This window comes from Tursiops truncatus, chromosome 13, assembly GCF_011762595.2.
Source record: "Tursiops truncatus isolate mTurTru1 chromosome 13, mTurTru1.mat.Y, whole genome shotgun sequence".
NCBI classification, from domain to species: domain Eukaryota; kingdom Metazoa; phylum Chordata; class Mammalia; order Artiodactyla; family Delphinidae; genus Tursiops; species Tursiops truncatus.
This window is the reverse complement of record NC_047046.1, coordinates 38,016,613-38,028,850: the sequence shown is the minus strand read 5'-3', so window position 1 is coordinate 38,028,850 and position 12,238 is coordinate 38,016,613. Positions and strand designations below refer to the sequence as shown.

General features: G+C 37.3%; 1 protein-coding gene across 5 annotated transcripts in view; it reads right to left on the bottom strand.

The window, feature by feature from the left end:
- Positions 1 to 12,238, bottom strand: part of GREB1L (GREB1 like retinoic acid receptor coactivator) — a 260,458-nt gene that overhangs the window by 85,477 nt on the left and 162,743 nt on the right. For all 5 annotated transcript variants that reach the window (XM_033837607.2, XM_033837608.2, XM_073790574.1 and 2 more), the window contains exon 7: positions 11,278 to 11,400. In XM_033837607.2, the coding sequence (XP_033693498.1) occupies positions 11,278 to 11,400 (123 nt within the window). The remainder of the gene's footprint in view (positions 1 to 11,277; positions 11,401 to 12,238) is intronic.

The window sequence follows — 12,238 nt, the reverse complement described above, 5'->3', positions numbered from 1 at the left end:
TTGCGGAGCACAGGCTCCAGACGTGCTGGCTCAGCGGTCATGGCTCACGGGCCCAGCCGCTCCACGGCATGTGGGATCTTCCCAGACCAGGGCACGAACCCGTGTCCCCTGCATCGGCAGGCGGACTCTCAACCACTGCACCACCAGGGAAGCCGTAATGTGATTCTTCATGTGGTTCTTTCATCTTGCTATTCATTTTCTAACTTGTTGCATCTATTTTTTGTCTCCCTTTTCCTCTTTTCAGCCTTCTTTTGGGTTAATTAAGTATTTTTATGATTCCATTTTATCTTCCTTGTAGCTCATTAACTATAACTCTTGGGTTTTTTAGTGGTTGATTTAGGGTTTATAGTATATATCTTAACTTATCACAGTCTAACCTCAAGTGGCATTATACAATTTCATATATATATAGTACAAGAATTTTACAATACATTCCATATCTCCCCTCCTGGCCTTTTGCTATCGTCATGCGTTTTACTTTTCCATACATTATAACCTCATAATATATTATTATATTTGTATAAGTCAATTATCTTTTAAATAGATTTAAATAATAAGAAAAAAATGTATATATTTACCCAGGTAGTTACCTCTCTCAGTGGTTTTCAATCCTTTGTAAAGATTCAGACTTTCTTCTGTCTGGTATTATTGCCCATCTATATGAGTGACTTCCTTTAGCATTTTTTTATGGTGAGAATCTGCTGGTGGTGAATTCTTTCATATTTTGTATGTCTGAAAATATCTTTATTTTACCTTCATTTTTGAAAGATATTTTTGCTGAGTATGGAATTCTAAGTTGACAGTTCTTAGCTTTCAGTACTTTAAAGATGTTGCTCCTCTGTCTTATTTATATTGTTTCCCATTAGAATATAATGTCATGTTTATTTTAGTTCCTCTGTACATAACAGAAGAATTTTTCTCTTGCTGTTTTTAAGCTTTTCTCTTTATTGTTGGCTTTAAGCAATTTTATTATGACATGCTTTGTTGTGGTTTTCTATATATTTCTGTGCTGGGGATTCATTGAACTCCTTGGATCTGTGAGTTTATAAGTTTCATCAAGTTTGGGAAGTTTCTGTCCTTTATTTCTTCAAATATTTTTTGTCTCCCCCACCCCCACTCTTCAGGCACTCCAGTTTCAGTAGAAAAAGCTGCTTGTAGTTGTTCCATAGCTCACTAATGCTCTTTTCAGTTTATTTTTTCTCTCTGTGTTTCACAGGGGATGGTTTCTATTACTATGTCTTCAAATTATTAATCTTTTCTTCCCTAGTGACTAATCTGTTGTTAATCATATCCAGTGTATTTTTCATTTCAAGCATCGTAGTTGTCACCTTGAGAAGTTCATTTTGGGTCTTTTTAATATTTTCAATGTTTACTTAATTTTTTGAAAATATGAGATATGTTTATAACTGTTTTGACATCCTTTTCTGCTAATTCTGACATCTGTGTCAGTTCTGGGTTAGTTTGATTGATTAATGAGTCTCCTCAATATTAATTGTGTTTCCCTGCCTCTGCATGCCCAGTAATCTTTGACTGAATGTCAGGCATTGTTAATTTTATCTTGTAGGATGCTGGATATTCCTGTAAGTACTTTTTCTTCTTCTTCTAGTTTTATGGAGATATAATTGACATACAGCATCGTATATGTTTAAGGTGTAAAGCATAATATTTGACTTACATACATCATGAAATGACTACCACAAGAAGCTTAGTGAACCTCCATCATCTCATATACACACAAAATAAAAGAAAAAGAAAAAATCTTTTTCCTTGTGATGAGAACTCTTAGGATTTACTGTCTTAACAACTTTCATATATATAATACAGCAGTGTTAGTTATATTTATCGTGCTGTACATTACATCCTTAGTACTTATTTACCTTATAATTGGAAGTTTGCCTATAAATATTCTTGAGCTTTACTCTGGAATGCAGTTAAATTACTTGGAAACAATTTGATACCTTTTTTTCTTTTTTTTGCAGTTTTGAGGTAGTGCTCAGTCTAGAGCTAAGTATTCTCTATTACTGAGGTAAGACCCTCCTTAGTATTCCAACCAATGCCTGATAAATTGTGAGGTTTTCCTGTCTAGCTGGTGGGAACAGTCCCTGGCCCTGGCCCTGTGTGAATGTTCCCTCTCATCCTTTTGGATGGTACTTTTTACCAGCCCTGAGTAGTTTGCTCACATGCATACATCAACCAGTACTACGCTGAAAATTTCAGGGGACCTTCTGCACAGCTCGGGCTCTCTCTCTCTGTGCAGCTCTCTCCCTTCTGGCACTTGGTGCAATGAACTCTAGCTGCTTTGGTCTCCCTTCACTCTCAGTTTCTTCTACTCAACTTAGGGGACCTATTGGGCTCCACCACAGTTCCCCCTCCCAGCATCATGGTCTGGAAACTCTCCAAGCAGTAAGCTGGGAAAATGGTAAGACTCACATTTACTTGTTTCCCGTTGATCAGGAATCAATGTCATTTGTTGCCTGATGACAGGGTCTTAAAAATCGTTTTTCATGTAGTTTTGTCTTTTTTTTTTTTTTTTCTGGTTGTTTCAGATGGGAGGGTAAATTAGTCCCTTTTTATTCATTTTGGCCAAAAGTGGATATTGAGTTGATCTCTATGGATTTTTCAACCCTAGTGCTCCTCTCTCCTCTTCACATTCCTCCTGCCTTGAAATTTGAGACACAGGAATATTTTACAGAATTCTAGGTAGAGATCAATATCACCTATGTATAACCCAGAAATTGCCTAATAAAATTGTCACTAGTGAGCAGAGAAAGTTCAAATTCTGCTTTTGTTACCTTCTAGCTGTAGTTTGGATGTGTCTATGTTAGGTACTGGTCCTTATTCCTACACAGTATTCCTATAAAGAATGCTGGAGATTGTGAAAAACAGGTCTTTTCTACTGACCTATACATTTGGCTTAATCCTGAGAATTTTTAGTGCTTAACTATGAAAAATATGACATAAAGGAAAATTCAGAAATAGAAACAAACATGTTAAAAGCTCACTTGTCCCACAAACCATTGTTTATTCTCTAGTGTATGCCCTTCTATGTTTTATCCATGTTATATTTTTTACATGATATAACAAAAATACCCATAGAGTTTTAATATTACATTTTTTACTTAACAGGATTATTTCCTATGTGGTTGCACAGTATTTTTGACATCTTTGTCATGTGAGTATGCTATGATTTATTTGTTTCTATATTAAAAGATTGCTTTTCCTTTTATGCTAATATAAAGAATAACTGCAGTGAATATCTTGACTTTCTTTTAGGTTATTTTCTTGGCTAAGCCCTCTGAAGTGAAATTACTAGAGTAGAGGATATAAATATTTTAATGGTCTTGTTACATATTGCCAAATTGCTTTCTTAAAAGATCATATCACTGTTTACCTCCACCAGCCTGAGGTCTGAGATTGTTGGTCTTACCACATCCTTGCCAGCCCTGTATATTATCACTTAAAATAGAGTATTGTGGCCAATGCAACTGGTGAAAATGACTTTTCATTGTTATTACTTGCATTTTCTTCATTTCTGCAGAGTGGGCCATTCTTCTTTATACTTGCTAACGAGTTACATTTTCTCTTTTGTGGGCAACAGGAGTCTCACAAGCTCATTCACTGGCCCTGCCTCAGAGGAGCATGGTCACTGGCTTTCTTCCCTCTCCCCCACCCATGCATTCACTCATCAGATGCTTATTGAGCCTCTTCAGCAGGCCAGATAGTATGCTAGGCTCTGGGGATAGAATAGGGGAAGAAAGCAAAGATACAATCCCTACCCAAGGAATATACAGTGTAAAGGAAGAGCTTACATGTTCTCAGTATCTGGTTGGGAGTGGGAAAATCTGCCAGCCAAAGGGTTCCCAACACATTTGGAAAAAGGAGACTGTGCTTTGGTAAAGTAATAATTTGAATATTCATGAGGAACTAAGCTTAGAAAAACCTGCTAGAGGAACTTTTGATTATTCTGACCTCAGAAGTTTAGTGGCTAAAGGACAAATCAAAAACAGAAAGGGACAAACACAGTTACATTTTAGGGACAGTTAAATAATACATTCTAATGGAAACTGTTTTCTAAATGGCTGTCACCCTGGACAGAGGAATTGTAGTTGGGGGGCAAATGGAGACAAAATAGTAAGGCCTGGGTTGAATGTGGCACATCATGAAATATTCTGGACAAACAGAGGGCAGCATGAGAGCTCTAAACTCTTGGAAGGCAAAGGAGAGGAGGCCAAGACATTGTAGGGAAGGGAAAATATGAGTGCTTAGAGATTTCTATCAGGGTTGGCTCTGCCCCTTCCCTTCTTGGAGACGAAAGTCAGCTGTGGGGCTGCATGCTGCAGCTCTATCACCACAGCAACAACCCCACAGCAGATTCAATGCAGTGGGAAATAGAAAAACTCAAAAAGACTGAAACATTACTATTACACCATAGGATCCCTGGCCTATGATACCACTTGTTCTCAAAGTGTAACACTGCATACCATACACCTATGTAGTTTGAAAGGGTAAATTTGCTCTTTTTCCCAATGAGATATATCAAAATACAGGTGAGTTCACAAAATATTTATGTATAGTTAAAAAATTAATTATAGGGACTTCCCTGGTGGTGCAGTGGTTAGGAATCCACCTGCCAATGCAGGGGACATGGGTTCGAGCTCTGATCCGGGAAGATCCCACATGCCGCGGAGCAACTAAGCCCACACACCACGACTACTAAGCCTGTGCTCTAGAGCCTGTGAGCCACAACTACTGAGGCTGCGTGCCACAACTACTGAAGCCCTTGCACCTAGAGCCCGTGCTCTGCAACAAGAGAAGCCACTGTAATGAGAAATGAGAAGCCCGCACACCACAACGAAGAGTAGCCCCCGCTCGCCACAACTTGAGAAAGCCCACGCGTAGCAGTGAAGACCCAACACAGCCCCAAATAAATAAATAAACAAATTAATTAATTAAAAAAATAATTATAAAGCAAATACCTATGGAAATAACCACTATCCAAGTCAAGGGATAAAAACAAAACAAAACACTGCCAGCAGCCAGTAGCCTCCTTTTTGTTTTTCCCCATCCCTTCTCCTTCCGTCTCCCCAGAGGCAACCACTGTGCTATGTACGTATTCTTAAAATAATTTAGTTTTGCATATTTTTGAACATAACAGAAATATAATCATATTGGATAGAGTCTTCTGTAAGTAGATTTTTGTTCAACATTTTGGAAGATTCCTCCATCAGGATGCATGTAGGTATTATTTGTTCATTCTCATTGCGAAACGGTATTTCATTATATAAATACATCATAACCTATCTATCTATTCTATTGTTGATGAACATTTGAGTTGTGTTCAGCTTGTCATTTGCAAAGAACACTACTCTGAAGAGTCTTGTACGTATCTCTTGATGCAAAAGTGTTTCCTTAGGGAGTGGAATAGCTAGATCATAGGATATGCATGTTTTCTACTTTTCTATGTATTGCTAATTACTTGCAAAGTGGTGCCATCAATTAACACTCCTATTGGCAGCATATGATGGTTTGTGTTGCCTGAAATCTTTGCCAACATCTACTGCTGTCACACCTCAAATCATTGCCAGTTTGGCATGTATATAATGGCATCTCACTGTATTTTTAATGTAATTTCCCTAATTACGAAAGTGATTAATCATCTTTTCATGTATTTATTGGCCACTTGGATTTCCTCTTGCGTGAGGTGCTTGAAGTCTTTGCTCATTTTTCTATTGATGTGTCTTTTTCTTACTGATTCATAGGCATTCTTTATATGTCCTTTGTACTAGTCCTTGGTTAGTTTTATGTATTACATATCTTCTCTCAATTTATAGCTTGATTTTTAACTCTACAGTACCTTCTAAAAACAGTGAAACGTCAGTTTTTTCCTTTGTGATCAGCACCTTTTGTCTCTACTTTTAAGATATCTACAATATCTAAGATATTCTACAATATCTTCTTAAAGCTTGACTGTTTTGCCTGTTGCATTTGGATCCTCCAGCTACCTGAAATTGATTTTTGTGTATAGAGTGAAATAGGGGTCCAGTTTTATTGTTCTTCCACATAGTATATCCAACTTCTGAGGACCATTTGTTGAAAGAAAAGGTTCTGCTGATGTTCAAGTCACTCTATACCCACATGTTACATGAATCTGTCTGGGGACTTTCTATTCTGTTCTGCTGCTCTGTGTCTATCCCTGTGCCAACTCCACTCTGTCTTTATTAGTAAAGCCTCATGAGCTTGATATATGATAGGGCAAGTCCTTTCATTGCTATTGTTCTTCCTTCTTTAATACACAAGCATTAGATGGTAAGGGGCTTACATTATTTTAAGCCTACAGTGGTTCATCCAGAGGAAAATCCCATTTCATGGACAATACATGGCTCCAATAACAGGGCCAACTTCTCCATTAGGCATAGAAGTCAGTGCCTTGGGTCCACAGTACTTCTAGGGGTTCATGAAAACGTTTTAATTTCTTTTAAAATCATAAGAAATGTTTTAATTTCTTTTTGTTGAACAAAGTATTGTAGCATATAGTATTAATATATTCATCTTTATACCAACACAGTCATAAAATACAATTTTAAATACTTTAGGCAAATGTGCCCAGGGCCTAAGAAAGTCATAAAGTCATATCAGGTCCTGCCTGATAGCATCTTCTTAAAAATTAGTCACACGGGCAGAGTTTAGGTGGCTCATCCCTGTCCTGCCCTACGGGCTAATTTTTCCTCCTAATGGTAGATGAGCATACCATCTTCATTTGGAAAAAGAGTACACACCAGTAAGTTAACAATCCCCCAAATGCTAATTTAAAATGTAAATAAAAATGGAATTCAAATGATGTTTATTGGGAATTCCCTGGCAATCCAGTGGTTAGAACTCCATGCTTCCACTGCAGGGGGCCACAGGTTCAATCCTGGTTGGGGAACTAAGATCCCACATGCCGCGAGGTGCAGCCAAAAAAGAAAAAACATCAACAACAACAAAAAACACCATTTATTTCCAGGCATTTGCCAGGTACTAGGGGGTATAGGGATAAACAAAATGAACTTACAGTTTCTAGCATATAAGAGAATACAGATGGTTAACAAATTATTATAATTGGGAGAATGGCACACAAATAGAAGTATAGTAGCAAGGCTGAGCTAATTCTTAGTTGTAAAATAGGTATTGTTATTTTTAGTTGTACAAATGAGAAAACCAAGACATAGAACAATTGAGTGGCTCATCCCAAGCCTCAGCCAATATACATCAGGGGCAGTATTTGAATACCAAGACTCTGACTCCAAGTCCTGTGCAGTTTACCATCTGGTCTGAAACAGTGCTCATTCTGTAGTAGACACTCAATAAATTAGACTGGATTCAAATGAGGGAGAAAGGTTGCCACTCCAGAGGATTTTACCTTTCTCTTAGAGCAGCTTTTTAATCTTTCCTCCCCAACCCCCAGCTTTATTAAGGTATATTTTACTTATCATAGAATATACCCAATTCAAGTGCACAGTTCAATGATTTCTAGTAACTTGACCAAGTGGTGCAACCATCACCATGAATCAGCTTTAGAACATTTTTGTCCCCCAGCAAGAAACCTCATGCCCACTTTCAGTTAATTTTCATTCCCACCCCTTGCCCCAGGCAACCACTATTCTATTTCCTGTCTCTATAAATTTGCTTTTTCTGGACATTTCATTAAATGAAATCATATAATATGTGGTCTCTTCTGTCTAGTTTCTTTCACTTAGCATAATGTTTTTGTTTTGTTCTGTTTTTTGGCCATAGCTTGAGGCATGTGGGATCTTAGTTCCCCGATCAGGGATCGAACCCAAGCCCCCTGCGGTGGAATCTCGGAGTTTCAACCACTGGGCTGCCAGGGAATTCTCAGCATAAAGTTTTTGAAGTTCATTCATGGTGTAGCATGTGTCAATAGTTTGTTCCTTATTATTGCTGCATGGTATTCCATTGTATGGATACACAATTTTGTCTATCCATTCACGAGTAGATTGACATTTAGGTTGTTTCCAGTTTTCGACTGTAATGAATAATGCTGCTATATGAACATTTGTATATAAGTTTTTGTGAGGACACGTGCCTTTATTTCTCCTGGGGAGATAGAATTAATATCTTATTATGGTTTTGATTTGTATTTCCCTAACAGCTAATGATGTTGAGCATCTTTTCATGTGATTATTGGCCATTTGTGTATGTTCTCTGAAGAAATCTCTATTCCAAATCTTTTGCCCATGTTTTGATTGGATGGTCATCTTATGACTGAGTTGTAAGAGTTCTTTGTAAATTCTGGATACAAATCCTTTATTAAATATGTGTTTTGCAAGTATTTTTCTAGTCCATCATTGTCTTTTCATTTTCTTAATGTTGCTTTTTGAGGTGTAAAAGTTTTGAATTTTGATGAGGTCAATGAAATTCACTGACAAAAAGACAGTCTGTTCAATAGATGGTGCTGGGACAATTGGATATCCACATGCAAAAAGATGAATTTAGATGCTCACCTCACACCACACACAAAAATTAACTCAACATGACTCACAGACTTTAATGCAAGAGATAAAACAATAAAACTTTTAGACAAAAAAACGTGGAAGAGAAACTTTCAAGATCTTGGGTTAGGCAAAGGTTTTTTTCATCTATTCCTTTTTTCTTTTTCCCCTTTTTTTTTTTGTCCATGCCACGCAGCTTCTGGGATCTTAGTTCCCCAACCAGGGATTGAACCTGGGCCCTCGGCAGTGAAAGCGCAGAGTCCCAACCACTGGACCACCAAGGAATTCCCATTTTTTCACCTGTTCTTGAATTCTTGTCCTTATTAAACACAATACATGTACGTGTATATGTCTGTATGTGGTATGTCTGTGTAATGTAGGTAGATAACTATGTAGCCACCTTCGGTCAAAATCATAAAATATTTTACCAGGATTGTTGGCTAAAATTTGAATGATCAATCACACAAATATGTTGAAGGAAAATATGCAAAATATAAGTGGCAAGCCAGCTAGAACAGAACATCCAGAGCTTGGCAGTTGGAATGTGAGACAAAGCTGTGCAAATAGTAAATTAATCCCCTCTTCAAATACTTGGCAACATGTGTACCTACATTTCAGGCTAAGAAATGTTGATTACAGGCAGTCACTGATTGTAGATTAAGAAGGGTACAATCTCCTACAGGAGGGTGAATCTATCTGCTAAGATGCTGCATACGCTAATGTTTGAAATGATATAATAGGCTAAGGTAAAATTCTTACAGTCTATTACTTTCAAAATACATAGGAAAATTATTACTGAAGATTCCATAATTTGTCAAGAAGAAAGTTTTAGACACAAAGCTTTACTTTTAAAGGCACTATCTTCTATTAAATTCTCTGGATTGCACCTAAAATTAATAGGTAATTTCATGGTCAAATTACCATTCTCACCCCAACAAGGGATACACAAGAATACTGGCATAGCACTTGGCCACTTGTGTCCACTGTGAGTCAGTCAGTGTCTTGCCTGTGTCCCTTCGTGGCAACTAAAGGAGGCTTTGCTAAGCCTGAATCTTGAATTCCTCTATTCAGAGCAATATTCATTTTCCAAATATATTTCTGCATAATCAAAACTGCTTATTAACATTTCATTACTTCTTACTAACATTTCAGTATCTTTTCATTTTTTTCAGGTACAACTGGTTATTTATATATATTCACCTGTCCCTCTTAGAAAAGGTAACATGTTTTATCATTCTTTTATCCCTTATATGAGTGGTTTTTAAGTCATTGGAGCCAGTAGTCAAGTACTGGAACCCTGCCTTACAGCCTCTGACAAGGGTCTGAGAACATAATAAACGCTTGGTAAGTTTTTGTTGGAATGAAGTAAATATTCATCACTAATACTGTAATTTTTAAATTGCATTTCATTAGCCCCAAGTTCTAATGGCAGAAAATATACTACAGAATCAATCAAATTCTAGGAGAGACATCACTGTAATGAAAACTAATCTTTCAATGCCAAGAGCCCAATACCAATTTTTTCTTTCTTCAATACCTAGTGACATGATGTTCTCTCATTTATTCTAAACGAGAATTTAGAATATTCTCTTTCCTCTTAAATTACAGCCTCTATGTAAATCTCTTGAGCAGTTTAAAAGTTAGATTTCTAAAATCCAGGATGAAGTGGATTTAGCTGAGTACAGACACATAGCAAGAAGTGCCCCAGATAAAGTTAGCTTTATTATCACTACAGTTGTTAACATAGTCTAATAATCACTTCCATCTTGAAAATAAGTGCAAACGATTTACCAGCTCATTAAAATTTGACATAAATTTGGAAGAGGATGCTAAGTAGTGAAATGAATAAAGACACCTTTTTTTCCAACTTGTTGTGTTTGAGTGGATACTGGCAAAGCACACATGCTATGAAGTTTGTGGGTAAGGTAGCACTTCTCAAAAAACAAGTGAACTGAAAAAAAATTCACAAATTCTTTTAAAATACTTTTCTTCTTGCCTAAGATATAACCTAGACTGGTTCTGAGTAATTTTCTCAAATACTATCTGCAGTGATCTTTTCAGTTACAGCCCTCCAGGCTTTCAGCCACCTGGAAACATTAAGTCCCCCTGGAGTCTTATCCTGACCTGAGTTCAGGCCTCTATACTGGAGGAATTTTCAGAAGCTTTAGACTAGTAACTTATCTGCTCAGTATCAGGTCAGCCACTCTGCTGATCCAGCTCCGATACTGTAACCTAGTTTCAGGCACTAAAATTTTATCTGGTTATTTGTAACCAAGCTCCTATCTTGTACCACCTGAAACTAGGTCCTAGATTCTTCCGCTGTGATCCTTCGTCCTACTTTGGGACTTTACTTTGTATCCAAGTTGGTGTAATACTCCCTATACTGTCGAGCAAGCCTAGTTAGAGCCCTACTGTAGAATTCCAGTCTTCATGAATATGTCCCCAATACATGCCACCTGATGGCTATGATGCAGACTTCTCTCACATCTGTGTTTCTACTTATTGCCTCCTGTCAGACTCCTCTAGAAACAGGCCCTATGCTTGAACTAAATTCCCTACCAACTGTCAGTTCCTTTTTCCATGCCTTGCCTAGCATTGGCAGGGCTGTCGGGATTTTGGGTCCTGCTCCTCCACAGACTGATCCATCTCAATGCTGAGTTCTAATTCTAATAGTAACTCAATACCGCTATTGAAAAATAGGTCTGTTCAAACCATCCAACAGTAAGTTTAAAATGCCTCATTAAATATACATCTGCCACTTGAAAGTCCAAAAGAAAATACCCAATACCTGTCTGAATGAATCCTGATTTGTATCCATTAGTTGTGCCATTTTCTGGGGCCACGGTTGATGACACTGAAGAGTTTGGTTTAATAGAGTGGCAAATGGTAGAGGATTGTCGGCTTCTACATTCTAGAAAGGAGTAAGAATCACATTATGTAAGGAAAACAATATTCTGTTAAAACAGGTGAGGGAGACACAATCCATAAAATCTCTAAAATAAACTGCTGTTCCTCAAGTGGCAGCACGTTCTTCAACAGAGATCCCCCTTCCCCAACCTTGACTCCAATAGAATGTTCAAGCTGGTGAACACAATTCGTCTTCCTAGAGCCAAATGTCATGTTTGGAAGGCAAAGAAATAGTTACAAAGAACAATTAGACATTTGTTCCTCACAGACTAGTTCCCAGGAGAAAAATTACTCATAACCTATATAGTCATGTTAGTTTCATGGGTAATACTGAGGTTAAAATATCAATAATTTATAAAAACCAAATAAGCTTTCAAGCACCAGTTAACCTTCTGTCCAGGATTGATTTACGTGTAGAATAGTAATCTAGAGTCCCTCTAGGCTGCCTTCAACCCTCCCTACTCAACCTTAATTTACGTCCAGAAACAGAAGCAAAGAAAATATTATACACAGAGGAGAAAAATTAGAAATTCTTATTATTCTCAGTTCTTATTAGAGGAAATAGGTAGACAATATTCAAGGTACTTACTGATCATACAAAACTAAGCTTCATTTTAAATGAGCCAATATTACTTGAGGCTTTGGTGTAATATTTTAATAATACTTTGTACTGATTCAGGTAGATAGCAAATACTGTGACAACCTGTGTCACAGGTTTTCGGGGCTCTAACTTCCAACCAAATTATACTGTATGTTGTACTATAATAGTCTTTAAAGGTAGCATGTGAAAAAGAAACATAAATGGTTGTAAATGACAAAGTTAATTATAGTGGGTCCTTTAG